This window comes from Chrysemys picta, chromosome 5, assembly GCF_011386835.1.
Source record: "Chrysemys picta bellii isolate R12L10 chromosome 5, ASM1138683v2, whole genome shotgun sequence".
In the NCBI taxonomy this organism is placed as follows: Eukaryota; Metazoa; Chordata; order Testudines; family Emydidae; genus Chrysemys; species Chrysemys picta.
In genome coordinates, this window is record NC_088795.1 from 13,302,030 (window position 1) to 13,323,763 (window position 21,734).

A 21,734-nucleotide genomic window follows, 5' to 3' on the forward strand; every position below is an offset into this window, starting at 1 on the left:
AAAAAAAATCTTTATGTATATCTAATGCACAGCCTGCAAGCCTCTACAGTCAATGTTCCTAACTGCCACTCTGACCTTTACTGTATTAGTGTGTAACCTGCAGAGAGAATAGTAGGACATGTAGAACACTGTATAGATTTCTAGAACAATACCTTCTAAATACAATACTGTATAGATTTGCAGACAATACCTTGGAAAATTCTGCGCTTGATGTCTGCGAGTAACAAACACAATGCTCGGATTTGTGTGAATTCCTCTGAGATTCCACAACACAATGTGATGAATATTGTATAGTTCCATCACTTGAAAAACTACAAAGAAAATGTAAGTAATCTCTTTCACTTTGTGCACATGAAGTGTAGCAGTCTGGACCTGGCCAGCTGTTAACGTGGTCCTCTGCTGCATAAATTATGAGTGCTCCAATTTACTAGTTACTACAGGCAATAAATCCAGTTCATTGCATTAAGCTGATAAAGCCATTACATTTATTGTTCGAGGTCATTAAAAAAAATCTAATCAACGGATTAACAATTATCCCAATTTACTATACAAAGCTTAGCACAGGAATTGATGGCACTGATCAAAGACAGGATCTTGTATTCAGTCCCCTCTTACTTACCTTCTGCATCTACTGTGTTAATGTCACCGCTGCAAGTGGAACATGTCATCTCCAAGCTGCTTCTAAGTAATATCTAGTTACCCAAGTGAAATAGTCTGGTTCTTGTGGGCTCTGTTCTGTCACAGCAAAGTCAATGCTATTGTTAGTCACAATGTGGTGCTGTGTGCTGGTTTCTCTCCTGGTGTCCTTTTACCTATTCTAGAAAAGAGTTGTCTTGTAAAATAAATGAAAAGCAACTGTATTCCTTATCTTATTTATGGTTTCTATATTGTAAATAGGAAACAATAACAAATGATGTTTATCTTTGCAAGGAATACATCTTTCACTTACATCTTAATTCCTGCAGTTCAAAAGGAGGCTCAACCGCCTGACTTGGGGGAAGGTCTCTCTTCCAGTGGATGAGACCAAGAGGAGCTTGCCAATAAGCCAAAGAGCACAGTTGTGATGGATGTCTCTGTGCGCAAAGCTGCCTTTTGGTAGGGGAGCTTGGTGTCTGAAAGCAAGAAGAGAGCTGTTCTTTGTGGAACGATTCCTGCATGCGTCTGATTTAGAGAGCTGCTTTTTTACGGGGGGCAGCAAGGATCTTGCTGTGGACAGAGAGATTCATTCATTATCAGCAGACACGATCTCTGAAGTAGGAGCTTTGAACTTGGGTGCACAGACACTTCATGTGTATCATACACCCATTTCTATCAGTCAGGAAATGGATGGTTTCACTTTTGCTATCTCCCCTTTTTTCTGCACTCTGAGCTCAGAAGAGTTTGCTTCCTGTTCTCTTGTGATTTTGGAGTCTCCACCTGGCTGTCAGAGGAGGGGTCTGTACCCTTTGAATAAAGGATGATGACATACTAGCAAACAAGATTGTTAAACCCCTCTGCTCATTTGTCATGCTTCTGACTGCCATTAACTAAACCTCCAGTATCTGAGACTACTGGTATTTTAATTCAGAATGCGCCTGGAGGTAGGTGTGTGTGTGTGTGTGTGTGTGTGTGTGTGTGTAAGAGAGAAAGAGAACCTGAAAAGCGCCTTATACGAATCTTTTGTTGTATTTCGGATTGCAGGTTGGCAGTGGTGCTATAAAATGTACCAAAGGAGTTTCCAACAGGCATAAATAACAAACCCGTTTATATCATGTCAGGGGTATGGAAGCAGGCCTTTGAGAAATGATCTCATAGGCATTCTTTGTCGTAGATCTGGCACATACTCTGTGCTTCATTCTTTTCTAAAAACAACTCCCGTCTTTAACACTGGCATGTCCCACACATACTCCTCCTGCTAGGTCTACATTAACCAGACCTACACTGCGTTTGGAAGGTAACGGCTGCAGATTTATTTAGTGACTTTTATATCCACTTATTTACAGTGGTATTGTGCCTCTTAATACTCCCCACCCACAAATCTTCTATGAAGCTTCCAATTTTAGCATTGATTCATCTACTGCTGTTCCCTATGGCATTCACACTTCCAACAATCTTTCACGTGCTATCTAGGGAATCACTATAGGACATGGACATTGCTACGTTATAGATAAATCTAAAATTGCTTTTATTATGAATTGTCTGACTGTAGCAGTACCATAGGAGAAACTAACAAGCATCTTTGCACATAAAGGACAAGTGCTCACACATGACCTATCTGTAATAGTCAGACTTCTGGGTGTGGGTGAAGTTTTTCTTTGGCTTTTTGTATTGCCAGTCTGCATATTGGAAGGAAAAGGAACATTCAAAATTTAACCACAAACACCAAGGCTGAACTGATCAATCATGGCTGGTTAAAGTTAAGCCCCTAAGTCTATATTTAAGCACCATAATGACTGCGTTGATTTTTCAGAGGTGCTGAACTCACCAGTGGGAGCGGTGTGGGAAAAAACATATCAGCTGTTTGGGTGCATAAATATAGATTATGGGGCATAACTTTAGCCGTCCGCTTTGGATAATTTGACTCAATTGGGTACGTGGCCCTAGAACGGGTCTCAATACATTTGCGAACTTAAGCACATTAGTTTCTTGAATAATTCCTGACATTTTTTTGATAAAAATTAGACTTGATTCCAAAGAGATCCATCCTGAATGACCAAAATTGCTTCTGATGAATTGCAAGTGTAATTCTGTTCTGAAAAGCTGCTCTGTGAAAGTGGCTTCGAGGGGTTCTATGTTAGTTGTTTCTCATTGATTTCATTATAAAATATATTAAGTTCACAAGTTAATTTTTTTTCTAACTACCAGGCCTGCAACATGAGACCTGAAAATCAAGCTGTGGTCTTTCCTTTTCACCCATCATCACTGAGAATAAAGGTTCTGTATGCCAAATTATGCCTTCAGTTATACCTGGAGCAATATTGTATTCATTGGGTTTGAACAGGTGTAACTAACTGGCTGTATAATGAAATTGAGCAAACAATTCTGCTGATGGTACAGAAAAATAGTATCCTTGTTTTTTCTGAGCTGTATTGGCTCTCCAGAGCTGTTTGGGAGTATAAGATAGTAAACTCTTACTACACAGGGAGCAAATCTCCTAGGGAAGAAGGGTCCATTTTCACATGCTGTAGTCACGTTTCAGAGTAAACCCTCACTGTTGTAAAGTAACATAATATTTGTGTTTAGATGGCCCATTGGATTAGCAAACTGGCCTTTTATTTCTACAAACAGCACTTCAAACCCTCTTTTAATCACATGTAGAAGTGTATTCTGAACTCTGACAATTGCAGCAGGTCTACAGGAGCAGGGCTAACAACAGAGATAAGGTTCTAAGCAGTAATTAACTAACTAATCCTCCAGATAAGATGAAAGATACACAGAGGGTTCCCAGGCATCTGGTTTTCGACCAGAACGCCAGGTGGAAAAGGGACTCTGGTGGTTCCAGTCAGCACCGCTGACCAGGCCATTAAAAGTCCAGTCAGCGGTGCAGCTGAGCCTAAAGCAGGCTCCCTGCCTGCCCTGGATCTGTGCAGCTCCCTGGAAGCAGCCAGCATGTCTGGCCCCTAGGCGCGGTGGCGTGCTGCCCCCACCCACAGCCGTGGTGGCTCCGGTATCACGCACAGTACAGAGCCGCCTGGCCTCATCTCCGTCTAGGGGCTGGACACGGCAGCCATTTCTGGGAGCAGTGTGGAGCCAGGGCAGACAGGGAGCTTGCCTTAGCTCCGCTGCGCCACCGACCGGGAGCCACCTGAGGTAAGCCCATACCCCGAGCCCCCTGCCCCAGGTCGGAACCCCCCCCCCCCCCCCGACCCAACTCCCTACCCCAGGCCTGAGCCCCCTCCCAGAGCCCACACCCCAGCCGGAGCCTGAACTCCAACCCCCTGTCCCAGCCCGGAGCCCCAGCCTGCACCCCCAGCTGGAGCCATCACCCCCACCCATATCCCTGCCCCAACGCAGTGAAAGTGAGGGTGGGGGAGAGCGAGTGACAGAGTGAGGGGGGCTGGAGTGAGTGGAGGAGCCTAAGAGAGAGGATGGGGAAGGGGCGGGGCAAGGGTGTTTGGTTTTGTGCAATTAGAAAGTTGGCAACCCTAGATACATAGTATGAGCCTAAATTTATCTGGAGTTATCCTCAAGAAAATTCCTCTTTCCTCTGAATTCCCAATCCATGCTTATTATACTGCCAAAGTGGAGTTGTGTGTCCAGGCCTGTCAGACATCATTTTTATTTCTCAGACCAGGTGCAGTCAGACTTACCTAGCAAACTCAGGTACTCCTGCTGTATATTGGGAGGGGCTGGCTCACTTCCGCTGTTCGGTTCCTTCTTTATTCTAGAATTCACCCAACACGTTTTCCCCACTGTCTTCTTACCTTTTGTGTTGTCCCAGATCTTATAAGCTTTGGACCAGGCTTTATAAAAAGCACAGTCAGTGCAGTCGTGCCCTGCACCGTCGTGACAGCTTGGTTTTTTCCCAGGCCTACAGTGGTCCTCCTGGAGCCTGTCTGTGGCACTATTTGGGGAGGAGAGAGTGTGCAGCTTCCTCTCTATCAGCCACCCTTTACGTAATAGCCAGGGCCGGCTCCAGACACCAGCCTACCAAGCATGTGCTTGGGGTGGCACCTGGAGGAGGGCGGCACACAGGGTTGGTTGTTTTTTTAATATACTGGGGCTGTTGGGGTGCCCGGCGGCGCTCCGGCTGAGAGCGGGGCTGCGACTGGGCTCGCCGCCCTCCCCCGGCGCGCCGGCCGGTCGGCGAGAGCGGGGCCCCGGCCGGGCTCACCACCCTCTTCCCGGCGCTTCGGCCGGCCGGGGAGAGCGGGCCTGTGGCCGGGCTCGCCGCCCTCCCCGCAGCGCTCCGTCCGGTCGGGGAGAGCGGGGCCGCGGCCGGGCTTGGCGCCCTCCCGTGCTGCGCTCCCCGCCAGGGGGCGGGGAGCGGCGGGAGGCTTTTTTGCCTGGGGCAGCAAAAAAGCCTGAGCCGGCCCTGATAATAGCAATATATTTCTATGAATTGAAAAAATCTCCGTATTGTTTAAGTATTAAGCAATCTCTGTTTTATAGTTAGGATTTGTGTATGGTGACGTATCATGTGGGGGCCCCCTTAGGTGCCCCTTTGGTTCTGGACCTGCACCTTCATGCCTTTGAGGGGTGTAGTAAGATTTCACGATGTGTTCACACCTCATTTTTTTGATATCCCTTCCTTTGGTGATTGGAGCTTCAAAACAAGAGCTTTTTCTTTGTTTATAAAACAAACCGCTAAACCCAACCTCCTGTTGGCAGGAGCTGAGTAATGAAGAACAGCAACAAACATGTAATCACATGCCATTAAGGAAAATAAAAATTCAGCAAGGAATTGGCTTTCAGTTTCCAAGAGGAAACAACAGTGGGATGAGGAAAGCAATTTAAGAACTATGAGAGATACCATGGCATTATCAAAACTTTACAAGTTATCAGTAAAGTAACACATTCTGACTAAGCAGCGAAACAGTGGAGATGCTTTTAGAAATTCATTATGGTATTTCTCCAGTAATGCGCAGTGTCCTGCAAATCTCCAGGGAGGCACAACAAGAGAAAGCTTAACTCCTAGAGAAGATTGTGGAAAGCACCTAAGAGATTTAGGAGCACAGGTTCCACTGCAGTTCACTAATAAGAAAACAGAACATACCTCTAGTAACACCTTCCATATAGCCAACTGGGGGTGGTTTTTTTATTATCATTATTATTATTTTGCAAATTTTGATTGCTGCTAGTTGGACACCAACATCAAAATTTTGCTCTCACTGAAGTCAATAGGAAGTTTATTAAAAGGGAGTGTTAACTTCCGTGGGATCAGGATAAGGCCCAAATGATTTTAAGACTCAAGGGTCCACATAAGCCTCATAAGAAAAAAACCTCAGCATTTTCACAGATTTATTTCAGTGAATATGTTGACCTTTGTTATATCGACGCAACCCACTACAATCCTTACATTTGTCATGGACCACATTTTCAAAGGTGCACAGCACCCAACAGCTCCCATTGTTCTCTCTGCTCTTCTAAAATCTTGCCAGACTGTGTTGTGGCACCTAAATGTGAGAATCTGGGTTAAAGTGTGGGTGCTGAGCACTTTTGGAAAGCTGACTCTCTGTGTAGCCTAGATAAAATGTGGAGTAGTTAGGTATCTTGCTTTTTCCTGGGTCTTTTTTTTTTTTTAATTATTAAAATCACCTCATTTGCTTATGTTTCTGTTTTTTCTCTAGTCAGTGCAGAGATTCTGTGGTGGTAAGTGCTAGGAATAGTTGCCATGTGGGGTAGATAGAATGTGTGTGGTTGATAACTGATATGAGGCCTGTAGCTAACTGATCTGACTCCAGAGACTAGCTGAGCTAGAGGAACTTTTCCATCTGATTTCTATAATCATCAGTAAATCATATTCCTGCCTTTTGTCATATCCATTTTGAACTTATACTCAAAGGTTATGAGCATCTCCCAATGCTGCAGCTTCCATTGGCGTTAGCAGGAAACAGTGGGTGCCGAGCACCTTTGAAAATCAGGTCTCATTTGAAAACGGATATTATATAAAAGAAGGAACCCAATTTATTGATGATCATAGAAATCGGAGATTAAAAGACTCTTTTAGGTACTCTAGTCCAATGTCTTGCCTTGCAGAATTGTTCTGTACGGTATATTTTAAATGTTCTTTTTCCATGATAGCTCCCATTGTGTAGGTATCTAGTGTGTGCCACAGAAAAATATTTTATAAAAATAATGTGCCGTTACTCTAGGTACCTTCACTGTTCAACTTGATGAATGCACTTGGCCATTGACCTTGTACCTTGCCGAATGCCCAAGGCATTCTGGTGTCTGCACGACTTGTTAACATATTATCTACAGTATGTAATATCATAACCACTGGCACTGACATCTACCTTTCCTAAGTGAGTCATCCCCCCCCCCCAACCTTCCTCCTAGCGTTTGATTGCAGGACCAGCTTGCAACTTAATTTTCTGCCTTCAGTAAGTTCTCTTTTTCGCCTTTCCCAAAGAATAGACTCAGACACTCTGACTGCTGACAAAAAAAGAATGTCCTTGGATAGGTCCTAAGCCAGCATTAAACTTTCTAACATTAAGACTGCAAAGAAAGCAGAGGGTAACGTTAATGGAAATCCCATGCATCCCCCGCCTCTCCCCCCCCCCCCCCCCCACATAGTTATTGAAAATTGAGAAAATCTGAAGTATCACAGAACCAGAATGGGCAGAAAGCAATCATGGAAACTCAGAATCGTGTAATGGTAACAAGTAGAAAAATACAACAGTTACTTAGTGCAACTTTAGAAGTGACATCATGAATTGGCCTGGATCTTTTCTTTGAACTGTTGTTATGGAATTTCTCAGTTTGTACAGAATAATGCCATCCACTGTAACATTTTATATATTAAAACGCTGGTTAAAAAATGATTTACCTCTGTTCCAAACGGAGATTCCCATTATCCTTACTCCACATCCATTATTTCATAAGAGTATCCTTAAATTCTGATGACAAAAAAGATAGTTGTGTTTTCAGAGAGAGGATTAATCAGGTTTTTTAATGTTACAGATGAATACTTTATAATCCATTCACAAACCCCTGGGTTTACAACTGACCTACGAGTTCAGCCCACTACTGGAAAGTCTGAAATGTGTGGCTGCCTACTGTTCCGAAATCAGCTTTGGGCAGGAAAGATGCCAAATATGTAACACACGAGGTGTTTTCATAATTGCTGTTCAGTGCTGGAATCCAGGCCAGCATTCAGCTCAGCCATCATCACATTCCCTGATCAGGATAGATTCCATCATATACCTGTCTGCACCCAGTCACACTCCAACCATATCTTCCTTCACGCAGGCATATAGTAATCTGACTTTCCATATAGCAGAACTCCAGCCTCCCTCTCTTCTGCGACCAGAAAACTGACCTCACCTTCCTCCCTTCGTACTTGGGGCCTTTTCTTAAAATGCAATTTGAGGGAATTTTGCAGAAATTAAAGATTTTTGTGTTTTCCACAAAAGCCCAGAATCTTGGCAACTTCTCCACTAGTTCTTAAGGGGAAGAGCATGATGTGCTGCCCCAGCAGGGAACTGCGGTTCATATTAGGCACTAGATGTACTACTTGGGTCTAAGTGACTTCTACTACTAGTAGAATTTCCAGCATTAGATGCTGCTAAAACTGTTGTTAGACTCTAAATCTGCAAGTGCAGGCGGGTGAGTAGGAAGAAGTGGGGGACAGGTTTCTGTACTTCAGGTGATCAGCTCTTGGGAATTGAGCCTTAAGCAAACTAACATTCTGGCCTTTCTCTGCCATAGCAGGTTAATTCCTTTTGGACCATTTTCGCCTGTCATCCTCTAATCACTTTGCACCACTGAACCTCCACCTCTGTCAGAAGCTAGGATCAGAGAAGTAACTGCAGAGGAAACTGCCAAAAAATATGGGGTGCATAGAAATCACTGGGGGACACATTTCCTAGTAACTGTTGTATTGAACTTAAGCATTCTTAGTGCTGATATAGCGCTCCTGCAATGCACTCAGTACGTGGGCTCTTACATCTGCAAGGTCCTGTGCAAACGCATATGAATGAGTAAATTAATACTTAGTATTTCTGCAATTAAACCACATAGTTTGCTAGCCTATTGCTTACATTTTTGAACTACAAATCAGAACCTATACAGAAGATTCTCTTCTGTGCCAACATCCAGTTGTCACAGAGGAAGTGGGGGAGGGGGGGAGAGTCAGGGGAGCCTACTACGGCTGACTCTGAAGTTGCCCCAATCCCTGCTAGGTTGGAACATCCATGGGGCTGCTCTAACCTATGCCAGATAGCTATGAAATCCAAGAGACCGTATGTCAGTTCAAAATAGATGAAGCTCGGGTATGCTCTGCCCCATCCTGACACACATGCTCCTGCCTCCAGATGCCCTTATGCCAGGATAAGAGTGGAGGATAGTTGGCACTGCAGTTGGTTATGCTGTTTTACCCTATCTGAGAGCGCCTCAATGGCAGATAAATTCGTAGCTGGCTAGTTAAAGGCCGAATTCCACCACTTTGCACCCTCTGAGCTGCCCAAAGTTGTGGAGGAGAGAATCAGCTCAAAATATACAACCGAGTGGAGCAAAGAGACAGAGCTCTTATTGCAGGTTAAGAAGCAGGCGCGATAGGAACTGTGGCAACTGTAATGTCTTTGGACAAGGAGCATGTCTTTATGCGTATATAAAGTATGATGTAAATGTATAGCAATATGGCAATAACTGAAACTGGCTGCAAAAAAGAAAGCAACACTGATCAGTTTAATTTTACTGAGTTAAATGTACACAGCAAAGAAACAACATAAATCTATATTTTACAACCCTTTAAGTATTCCATACTCATGTAAGTAATGCCAATGAAATCAATGATGCTATTGGTGGAAGAGTTGCAGATTTGGGCCCATACATTGTAAAACGTAAATTTAGATTTTTAAAATTTTCCATTTTTGCGAATCTGAGATTAACGACACAAGAAAGGTTTGGGTTTTTTTAAGCACATAGAACTCGACTGATCACCGTGTCAATGGAGTTACAGTGATGTCTCGATCACGGTCGATCAGATCCGTGTTTTTTCTATAATCATAGACAGGGAGGTTGAATTTCTCAAATTTTTAATTCACGTTCTAGAGGAAATAGAACAGATACATTCTTAGTGGCAAACATGCCTTCCTGCAGAAAATCCACAGGAAGGATGAATTTATGCTGCAAATCTTGATGGGTGGTGGGTTGGAACTGGCAGCGTTTCCAACAAATCATGTGAAGAGGAGGCAGAGTTTATTGGTTTGCGAAGGAGAGACTGGTGTCATGGCTCTCTAAACACACACACAGAGAAATGCTGTGGATGTCTGGACATCCAAGGGAAAGCTGCCTGCCCTCCACTTTGCAGCAGCAAGTTTCCAAGTTCCTAGGTGTGGTTCAGAATGCTGTCAACAACCACAGGTTTGACAGGGGATGATGTTCTGTATGGCAGAATGGTTGTCCTCCAGCCCTCACTTCCTAAACCCGCAGAGTCCCGCCTGCCTTTTTCCAGCATAGAAACCTCAACTGAATTGGAGGGGGATGGGATTTCTGGCTCTATTGCTTCTGACAGTTCTCCTCCTATTCCCCACCACCACCAAATTGTTGCACAGTGCAGAGGAGACCGAATCTCATTTACTTTACCCTGTGCTATTGATAGATGGATTTGTATGCACACATTGCGATGTATATTAGCTCCTTATCAAAATGCTTGTATAACCCTTTCATAGGGTGGAAAGAGATGAAAGAGCAGGGACTAGCTTGCCCCGATAGGGGCAATCTTTATGTAAATGAGGCTGGGAACTGGAATTTTTAAAGCTGGTCCTTTGAGTCTGCCTGGTTTGTTTATGGATAACAGTCCATAAACACAAAGCCCAGCTACACCTGATTGACAGATAAATCCAAAAAAACAAGAGATAATCAACTAGCTAATTCCAGAATGAGGTTATATGGGATTACTCTGTCTACCGCAAACCCGCCTACCAACAGAATAGTCTTCTCTACAGGTAAGTGATAAAAAATACCCTCTGGCAGCAACCAATTCACTTCATTACCTTAGAAAGGCACTTAATATTCATTCAGCTGCTCTGTGGACTCCCTTGTTTTCTCCACTTGGACCCTTCACCTCGAGATGATTGATTTAGAATGGTTCACCTAGAGTAAGTTGCTGTGACTCTTGTACTAAAAGGGGCAAGTCCTTCCTCCAGCCTGAATCTGAAGCGTGTGGACGGTGTCCGGAGAGGTCAGCTGGAGTTCTGGAGGGAAACTGAATTTGCCGATCATCACCACCATTACCCGGTGGCAGAGCCATAGCTGGGCTGTTCCACAGAGACTCCCAGAGCCTCTGGGTGCCAGTAGGACACTCCAGTGGGAGGACTTCACCAGTAAATCCGCATAGCCTCAGATGCACAACCAGCTCCCTTGTCTCACCACCAAAAGCTCCTCTGTGTTCAGATACAGGCATGTTCCATGCAGCCTTCCCTCTGTCTGCGCAGGGGAGTGTAACTGGTTCCATTGCATTTAGGGCTTTCCATAGCCCTTACAGGGGCTGCCCGGCTTGTCTGCGACATTCTGCTCTTTGACAATGGCTTTCTTTAAAGTCTGTTAAATGTGAAACCCGGCATTCGTGCACAGCTGAAGTCACAATGTCTGCCTTTCCTCAAGCATTACAGGTCCAGCAGCAACGTTCGCTTGGCTGCATCCTACAGCCTGGATGCTCTATGGTGTGCATTTTATGACACTAGCAATTGATTAAGCTAGTTATTTGGCAGAGAAACAAATACGTACTAATTTGACTCCATGCCTTTACTGGGGTTGTGCAGGTACAAATGAGAACAGAATTTGGAAATTATGTATGTATTGTTTCCGTTTTTTCAGTTTATAACCATGAATTTGGTCTAACATAAAAATGAAGTAGGACTGGGAAAGCTGCTTATAGGACATTTTCTCTTCTGTCTGTATCATACAGTGACCTGAAACTCCAACTTTTATCCCGTTCGTGTGCCTCATCTGTACTTTATTATGGTGGTTGGTGCCATCTGCCTGCACTGTTTAAAAGGATGCATTAAAAAGTTGGTGGGGGAATGTCTAACAGGTTTGATAGTAAAGTTCAGGGTTACTTTACAGCTGGTGTAAAACAACTCCTGTTTTGAGGTAGTAGGATACTTTAAAAAAAATCTGTGCCTGGTTCTCCTTCACAGCCATTTACCCCGTCCCTTTATGCTGCTTTGGCATTTATGCTCATTTTAAGGCTCCTTAGCTCTGCCACAGCTCTGTAAGGAGGTTGTGAATGCTAGGACTATAACAGAGTTTAAAAAAGAACTGGATAAATTCATGGTGGTTAAGTCCATTAATGGCTATTAGCCAGGACGAGTAAGGAATGGTGTCCCTAGCCTCTGTCTGTCAGAGGGTGGAGATGGATGGCAGGAGAGAGATCACTTGATCATTGCCTGTTAGGTTCACTCCCTCTGGGGCACCTGGCATTGGCCACTGTCGGTAGACAGGATACTGGGCTAGATGGACCTTTGGTCTGACCCGGTACGGCCGTTCTTATGTTCTCATTGTGCATTTCCTCTTGGACCTCAGCCCATAGAAGAGAGGAGCATGCTAATAGCTGCCATTTTCTGCTGCCTTCTAGCTTCTGGGGAGGCACTGTTTGTCAACCTTAACTCGTATTAATAATGTTTGTGAGCAGTAAATACTAAACTGAATTTGCCCCTTTTCATTGTGTGAATACCAGTAGTGCTATTGACAATGGACACATAGTCAATAATACCAGTAATCTGTAAAAGTGAAAAATGTCCACATCTGCATGAATTAAAATTCATTCTGTTTACATACTCTATTGGTTGTACCGATTCAAGTCTTGCAGGGAGTATCCTGGGCCAGGTTTCCCATGTGCTCAGCACCCAGCAGGCTCTCATTGTGACAGTTTATGGCCAGATTTTCCAAAGTGCTTGGAACCCAACATGCTGTGGTCTTTTGGAAATCCCAACTTTATAAAGGGAGAAGGCAGCAAAACAGAAGTGAAGTGGAAGATATTTTTCATTTTAGCTTCAAAATAAGCATAGCTCTCACAAAGCGCTGTCATTATTTCCAATATGATGTATAGTCCAAAATGTAAGCGACTTGGCCATTTTTTTTCAGTGGAATAGTCAGGATACAAACCCTTGTCTGTGTCTTTCTGTGTAGAATGCTCAGAATGCAGCCTGGATATTTCCTACTTATTGTAGTGAAAATGTCATTGTGATCTACTGAATGGAATGCCATCAGTTACACTCCTGTACTGACCACAGAGGGCCCAGGCCTTCAAGGTGCAGAGTGCTCTCAAGTCCTGTTGTAGTCAGTGGACCTGGAAGGAACTCATTGCCTTGAACAAACGGGGCAGAAGTGAATGATAGTAAATATGGCTCCAGCTCCGCAAAGTATATAAGCATATGTCTAACTTTAACCATATGAGTAGCTTGAAGCATTGACTTCAGTGGTTCTCCAAACATGCCTACGGTTAAGCACGCGACTAAGTGCTTTGCTGAATCAAGGCCTGTGACATGAAGAAACAGAATTACTGAATGGAATACCCAGTCACATACTCCCTCTCTCTGACACCCTGCTCACACATCACGCTCCTGTGACACTTGCCGTAACAGTCTTTTGTAAGATTGACAATGAGTGTAGTGCGCAAAGGTAGTAAAGGCAGGGTTTTCCTTAATACATGGAGCTCTGAGTTTGCTTTCATTTCTTGTCTGCTGAGTTATTAAATGCGGTGTCATGGGAAACAAATGAGAAAAATGTATAAACCATTTATGTTTCATCAGCGGTTCTTAAAGAATATATAGCAAATTACAGAGCCTGCATTTAAGGACATCGCTGGGGATGCATGTCTTAAGCTTCATAGAGATGGAGGGTGAGGGTGTAGTAGAGAGCACAATGCTCATTACATCATTATTGTCTGATGAATGGCCAAATTCAGCCTTCATATTGACTACTATTTTCCCTTCTGGTGTTTTCCTGTGTTGAGCAGTCGTGCAGTAACTAGGATCTGTGAGAAATACTGACTCCCGCTGAGACAGGAAAAAAGATATTCACAAGACAGAACCAAATAAGCACAGAGAAACATATAGACAGACACCGTGCACTGTTTTGTTTCAAAGGGTGGGGGGCTCAGCATTTTGTGAGAATCCGGCCCTTTAAGTGTCTCCAGTTGGGAACCCAAAAGCACTGGTCACTTTTGCAATTTTTGTCAAAGATGATGTCTCTCTAGACTGGGAGATGTCTGTTCTTGCTTTGTAGGAGGTTGCATAACTAAGAAAATTCTCCATGAGGAGACTAATGGCACATACTGTATATCCACTGTACAGAAAGTAGGGGGGAAAAGCAGCCCTTTTGCTCACATACACACAAAAAAGGGATTCTCCTCCTTCTAACCACAAAACCACCTATTTAAGGAGGGAAGCAGCAGCCAAACCAAGGTGCTGTACCGTGCAGAAAGTTCTTTCTTTCTGAAATGATTATTCAGACTATTCCATTCATGCAGCCGGCGTAATGATATGATGACATTGAGTATATTTCCATTGGATGTTTCACGGGCCGCTTTGCCAGCAGAAGCAATTTCTAGAACTGGAGCTCGTGTATGAATTTCCCACTTGTGTGCTATCACAGTGTTTGCATTCTTGAGAATGAAAGGACTTGAGGTTGAATTGTAAAGCTGTTTGCAGGTCTGGTCTCTCACCCACAGGGATGGTTTACAGCTTCTGAAAACAGCTCAAGGGAAACCTTGCTGTTTGGTGTGGGGAGAGTTATTTATGTGTTGTTTGAACCACTGTGATGCTTAGGAGGGAGAGAATTCTCAGCTAATGACTGCTCAAGATGAACTGCAGTATACTTGTCCAGCACATTTAGCAATAATGGCCTGAATCCCATAGTCCTTACTCAGGCAAAACTCCCATTGACTTAATTGGAAGGCTTGCCTGACTGGTATGTGAAAGGCCAGCTTGTTTGCCTAATGGGGGAGGGAAGCACAATCTCTTCTCCGGACCTTTGCACACAGATAGGTCATAAAGCTGTACCATCTTTTGGGATAGTAAAGCCTGCTCTCTTCTGCTTCCCCTTGTACATTCAGGCCAGAGTTGAGGGGACATGCCCCTTCCCTTCTCTCCACCCACTCTAGGGAGTTTGCACCCCTGGGGACCCTCAGAAGATGCAGTCCTTCCCTGCCATCTCCAGAGCATAGGGACTGTGATTGTCTGGAGTGCATACGTGCAGGGATGGGGGCAGGAGAGACACTGTGCCAGAGCCACAGAGCCAGGAACAATCTAATCCTGAGTAAGAACTGCAAGATTTGGCCTATGACTTGCATTGTGAGATATCAGATAAGTTGCTATAGGTCTGTTTCTTACTTAGGGATTTGCTGGGGTTGATTTTGGTGGAGCCATATGGCTAAAACTTGATATTTTATGTTGTCAGCCAAGACATGTTCTTCCCTTAACTTTCTAAAATCAATTGTTGTTTCTTTTTACTATAAAGAGGGGGTAGAAATACCTTTATGGTGATTTCAGACATTAGCTGAAGCACCTGGAAGCCTGATGCACTATAAAATATGTCTTCTGTAAAACCTCAATCAACAGGATTCTGTAAACCTTGGCTCAGACCAATGCCTCCTTCAGAAATCAAGTAGAAGCTTTTGTTCTTTTTGAGGCGGCTAACATACAAGTCTGGGCCTTAAACAATAGAGTTAAAAACATTCAACTTTGGCAAATATACAATCTCTACAAAGAATAGGCGTGTTAATGTTTATTAACTTCAGAAATGTCCCAGTCATCAGTCATTTGATACTATATTGTGTGGCCAGTGTTTGTAGAGGTCTTGAACTCTTACTGTCTTCATGTTCCTTCCATTTTTTTACTCTTGCTGGATGGGATTTTCCAAAGAGCTCTGTGCTGTGGGTGCTACTGAGTTGGGAGCACTTTGAAAACCTGTCCCTGTGTGTCTAGGTGCCCAGGCACATACCACCTGTGGTGGTTCTGCCCTTATGGTGGACTCTATCATGCATTTTTGTCTGCTTCACCTGAACCTCTGCCCACTAACCCATCTCTTCCAGAAACACTTTCAATGCTCTGTTCTTCAGGGCAGTTTCAAAGAGCTGCTATTTAAAAAGAGAAAACAAGCCTGTCAGAAAAATGCTTCCTTCTTTCCCCTGTCCTCTAATTTGACAGTTCTGAAATTTGGGACAGGGGGTATTCAGTGCTGCTCCAATGTAGGGTTAAGGTTCTGCCTCACATGCAGGGGGGGAAGGTGTGCGTAAGGGAATACACGATGGAGTGATTAATTTTTTTTTCAGCATGACCACATTTCTCACACGTGAGGAAGCCACAAGTGAGTTGCGCAAACCACCCCAGACTAGTGCCAACAAAACTATTACACCATCCCAGCACCATCACGTGTGCTGTGAGTTGCTTTCATGTTTCAGAAAAATGATTCCAGGTTACGGAGTTTTTTTAAATAAAAAAATTGGCCTGAATCTCCTCTCACTTACGCCACACACTCAGATACCATGGTGATGGGAGGAGGGGAGATCCATGTGACGAATTGCAGAGCCACGTGACCGATGAATTTATCATGTACCTTTTGATCACTTCACCAACTCACTGCCCACTGATCCATCTCCCCTGGGACCTAGGATACACTGGAATTAGAGGTGTAATTTCCAGCATGTGTAGACCTACCCATAGCTTTGATCAAGCTCTGCACTAAAAATAGCAGTGTAGCCATGGCAGCACAGGTAGTGGGGACAGGCTGTCATCCCGAGTACATGTCTAGGGTATCAGATGGGAGCATACATAGGGCAGCTGGGCTCCTTCTGCTGCTCGAGTCGCAGTGGTGACACCTCTGTTTTTATCACAGTAACTGGATGAACGTTAGCGTAAGTACGTCTACTTGAGCTGGAAATTACATCCTCCTCAGGACTTATTCGAACCAGAGGAATGACATTTGTGTACCCCCATTTACAGGAGGGTGCTTATCAGGCAAAGATTTTTAAAATTTATTGATTTGGGCATAAGTTTTTGTGGGTTGCATCTGAAGAAGTGGGTTTTTTTACCCACAAAAGCTTATGCCCAAATAAATCTGTTAGTCTTTAAGGTGCCACCGGACTCCGTGTTGTTTTTGTGGACACAGACTAACACGGCTACCCCCTGATACTTAAAAACTTATTGTTTCTCTGTAGCGTCTCTTCTCAGCGGACTGGATGGTCTGGATTCCACGTACAGCAACGTGGAGCAGCAGCTAAATGAAACGCTGAGACGACGCAGGCATGCAGGAGACAATGACTACAACATTGAAGTGCTTCTAGGAGTGGACGATTCTGTAGTCCGATTCCACGGCAAAGAACATGTTCAAAACTACCTCCTCACCCTTATGAACATAGTGAGTATCTATTACAGGTCCTCATTGTTTCCTCTGAAATGTAATATGAGCCTTAAAATATTTATCAGTGTTCATCTATGTATTCTTTGTATTGCTGTAGCACCTAGGAATCCCAGTTGTGAACCAGGGGTTTACTGTGCAGGGTGCTTCACAGACTTCTACGGGGTCGTTTGTATCTGCTGTATGATCAGAATCTATTGCCTTTTTAAAAAAAATGTCGGTTCCTTTTTCAGTGGACGTTTCTTTTAATCCGTTTTTATCACAAACTTTTCTACAGGCATATACCTCTTCTGCCAAGTCTCCATGAATTTCTGAGCTTTGGCTCTTGCTGAAAATCTAGCCTGCGTGCAGCTGTCTGCTATGCACAAAATAACCAATTGGGCCCTAATTCCACAAATCAATTCATGCAGGAAGCGCCCTGTGCCAATGCAGAGCCTCGGAAAAGTCCCCACTGTCTTGTTGGGCTTTGTCTGAGTAAGAGCTAGCGAAGGACCTCAGGACTTCCCTCTGGTTTTACTATCAATTTATCTAGGAGGAAAATACCCATTTTTAAAAATTGAATAAGATTAATAATTATGAAAATCCTCCATCCTGTGCCCTTTTGACCTGTCCAAAGAGGAATCTAGGTTTTGACAACTAGCACGATTATGCGCATTCATAGGACTACCATAAATATTGTAAGGATTCATTTATCGTATTTACCACAGGTCATGATGACTATACCTGACTCTACAAGTCCTTTCCAGCAACACATCTTTAAAGGAAAACCCAGTAAAACATGTTAAACAAATGAGTGTTCTATTTAACAGGTGGCAGGTTATGATGGTGAACCATTCTAACCCTATGAAAAATACATCTTCCCTATTGGAATAAACAAGCACAACCTCATTGATTTAATGGAGCTGCACCTGCCTTACCCTAAAGATGAATTTGGCCATCACTTTAATACTCGGATGTGAATAGAATTGAGAAGAGATCAAAGAAACAGTGAAATCCACGCCTCTAACCACCTTTCCAATGACCCTCCTTAAAAATGGGAAGTGCAAGTGAAGGAAAGAATTGGTGATGTGATTAGAGTTCAAAAATGTTTATCTGAGTAAGGCCTGACCACAGCTTGCTTATAAAATGGTTGGGAGCCTTCCCTCCGAAGGAGGGGAATCAACAGACTTCTCAGTAGTGGGCCCCACGACCAATAATGCCCAAGGATCTGAAGATTCAGTTCAGCTAAAGGAACCTTTAGAAGGTTGGATGTTTATCTGAAGTTTATACAGACCTCTTTGCTTAGAAACTAGATTGGAAATCTCTCAGGAACAGATGTGTTCACAAAAAAGTGGCATTGGGCACAGGGCTGGGAGTCAAAAGCTCTGGGGCCAAATGATCTGCTGGTGTAAAGTCGATGCAAAGAATTTGGTCTCTAGGTTCTAATCTAGGCTCTGCTGTCGACTCACTATGTTAGCAGTGGCAAGTATTATACAGCCTGGTTTTTAGAGGCACTGAACACCCAAATTTCCCCGAATATATTAATATTCTCTCATAGTAAATAACAATTCTTAATATTATTTCTTATATAATAATATACTCATCAAAAATTGGTACAAAATTTGTACTGAAGGCCTTTAAGCCAGATTCTCCTCTCTCTTACACTGGTACAAATCCGCGGAAGCCAATGGGATTACATAAAGTATATGTACGCCGAGTGAGAGGAGAATCAGGCCCATATTGCATGTGTGGTTCTCATGAAGTGTTTAAAAATGAACTGGACACACCTGCAAAATATTTTAATCAGACTGGTACAGTTGTCTTTGCTACCTCTGACCGGCAAAATCCCCCCCTCGTGGTAGGAGCCATAATGAGCGTGTGGAAGTGAATAGAGCAGAATTATATAGAGTCTGGATGGCTCAGTGTCGGCAGCCCTAGCTACATGATGAAGTGCTTCTTCCTGCTCCTTTGAAATGCAGCATTGGTCACCCTAGCTACTGTCCGCTGCAGACAGCAATTTACAGACTTACTGGCTGGGGATGAGGGTCACACCTTTTAACCTTCAGATCACACCTTCCCGGGCCCATAGTGTGCTGTCTGGTGCAGGAGTGAATTGGCCACCTTCACTGTCCCTCAGAGAGTTGATGGTGTTGTACTGCCTTGCTTTGTGGAGCAGGGAGAGGAAGCTCTTCCCTCCTAGGGCACTCGTGCAGTAAGGGGCTGATCCAAGGCCGTTGGATCCAGACATTGCACAGCACTTGAATGGGTGATTGCTGCATATAAGCATGAGACTGACATGGGAAGCAAGACTAGGAGCTATGCTGAAGGATGTATTGTTTGTCAGCCTTTAACAGATATTCTGCCAAGTACACTGTTAATTGATTTAACTTTATGGACCTTATGATCTTGCACATACCCTAAGAAGTGGCTTTTTGAACGAGGAGAAACATGGTCCATATTAGCTGTTTCACTAACTTTAGTTTGTTTAGTGCTTTATGACAAGACTTTGTGATTTGGTCAGTGCTCCAGATGCTTCATAATTAATTCTTCGTTGATATTCTAGTATGTCTCAGAAATGTTATGAAGGCGGAAGCTTGGTTTACATTGCTGATCTCTCCCGCCACACCACATAGGAGAACTCTGTTAACAAGGGGAAAGAGATCTTTAGGGCATCGGGTACATTTTAGACGTTGAAATGAGTAAGAGTTTGTTTTGTAGTTAATGAAATACAGAACAGGGAAACCTTCGTTAATGATCACTTTGAGCAGCCAGCAAATGCAGTTATCTTAAGTAAGCATTTTGAAGTAGCTTACGGTTTTCAATACAACTTTGTTTGATATGTAATTAGCGGCTTCCTCTATTAGGCAACTGATACTTGCTACTCTGTGGTTGGTTACTTAAGATAAGTATCACTGTGTTAAAGTAACTGATCAGAACGATATACATGCAGGGTTTCAATTGTAGGGAGCAACCTTTGAGTAGATTTTGACTTGTCTAGGTTTATATTATTTTGCACATTTTTTGCACTAACTCCTTGGTCAGTGGTGTGACCTTCTGTGTACTCTGACCAAAATCACATGGGCTCTTTTTTGTGTGTGCCAGTTTCCCCATTTTGGTGGTAATTATCAGCTTTGGGTCCTTATCAGCTTTGCTGCATTCCAAGTATCTCCTTCCTCCTGAATAACTGTTGGTTACTGTTCCATAGATGTATTAGCAAGGACTTTTTTCTGTGCTCAGTTTAATTGTATCTCCTGCGCAAATACTTTTCTCATTTCTAGAGTTGGGATTGTCAGATGTACTCAGTGTGGGTTCAGCTCTGTTCCTAATGAAGTCAGTGGAAACTGATCAACACTGAGTGCTTTTGAAAATCCCGCCTTAGGTCTCTTTGAATTATTATTTTGCCTTTACTGATGATTCCTTTCTTCACTGTCAGGTGTCACCACAGCTTGTTGTGTTACAGTGGAAAAGGGACAACCTTGAATTTAATGTACTTTAAAAAAATATCAGATAATATAGAAGTAATTAAAACCAGGCTTAAAAAGGGTAATTAATCCTTGTGACACCTCATTGGACAGTTTCCCACACTTCAATACATAGGTTTTAAAGAATAATATTCCTGTTGTCAGATGTATTTGAAATTTTCTGCCATCTATTTGCTTTGTGTTGAGACAGTCATGTACACTTGCAACTCTTCTGCCCTTTTATTTGTAAGATAAGACAATCGGCTTTCTAAGTTTGTACCTACAGAACAGTGGTTGGGAAAACCTGGATTACCTTGTGTTCTGCAGAATAGCAACATGTCACAGGAGCCCATGTAACTAAATCAGAACCGGGATGGTAGCCTGTGTTCTTTCAGTGCTTGATATCCTTGCAGAAGGGGGTCCCCCAACCTAAGGCACCTCTCCCTTAGTTACTGCCGAATACTTCCAGCCCCTGTCCAATAAATACTTTCAGTTCTACCTTTCCCTCTTTGGTTCAGCATCCCGCCATGGAGGACAAGTGCCCTTGATATGTTCTCTTGCCCACTTGCTCCTGAGTTAAAGGGTAGTATTCCATTCAGCACTCATTCCTTTATATGGAATTTTGTATACATTTGCTGCTTGTGAAAGTAAGGTCTAGTGGTAGTGAATGGGTAAAGCCAGACATCAGGCAGGCAGGTACAATCCAAGCTTTTCCTCACAGCTGTTAGGCCCGTAAAATTATGGGGTATAAAACACTGTCTGCAGCTCTGCCAGTGTACCAGAGCTGAAACCGTTCTGAAATTCCAATTCCAGACTTCTCCTGAGGAGCAACTCCCAGTCATGCTGACATATGTGGGTATTTTGTGATGCAGAGAAATGCATCATAAGAACTAGGAAGAGTTTGCCACATGTATGACCAAATTAGGATTTGGGTCTCCTGAGATGAAAAACTAGTGCATTTGTCTAGTGAGTAACAAAGTTTTTCCTTAAATTAGCAGAACCTACAATGCTTGCCTGGGTTCATTTTTACAATCAAGTGGTTTAGGTATCCTTAATGTGAACTTGCCTGATGGGTGATTGAGTTTTATTCTGGTTATGTTACCAGATGTGGATTCTTGAAATAAGCAATATTGATAAGTTGCATTTTTAGACCTTGGCATCTCTTCTGCTTCTTAATTTCAGCTGCTAGTTAGCTGAAGATATTGTGAAGTTAATTATTAAATATAAAGTGTTTTAAGGAAATTCTTCATTTTATTCTTTTTGTTTACAGCAACAATCATAGCAGTG

At 43.3% G+C, this 21,734-nt stretch overlaps 1 protein-coding gene and 1 long non-coding RNA gene across 3 annotated transcripts in view; one reads left to right on the forward strand and one right to left on the reverse strand.

The window, feature by feature from the left end:
• LOC101951448 (uncharacterized) overlaps window positions 1-1,361 on the reverse strand; it is a 62,069-nt gene extending 60,708 nt beyond the window's left edge. For both annotated transcript variants that reach the window (XR_006175907.2, XR_006175906.2), the window contains exons 1-2: window positions 950-1,361; window positions 620-812 (exon numbers count right to left, since the gene is read on the reverse strand). This is a non-coding gene — a long non-coding RNA (uncharacterized LOC101951448). The remainder of the gene's footprint in view (window positions 1-619; window positions 813-949) is intronic.
• The window catches only part of ADAMTS3 (ADAM metallopeptidase with thrombospondin type 1 motif 3), a 187,404-nt gene that overhangs the window by 119,894 nt on the left and 45,776 nt on the right, over window positions 1-21,734 (forward strand). The window contains 1 exon segment of the mRNA XM_008171812.4: window positions 16,808-17,007. Coding sequence (XP_008170034.4) covers window positions 16,808-17,007 — 200 coding nt within the window.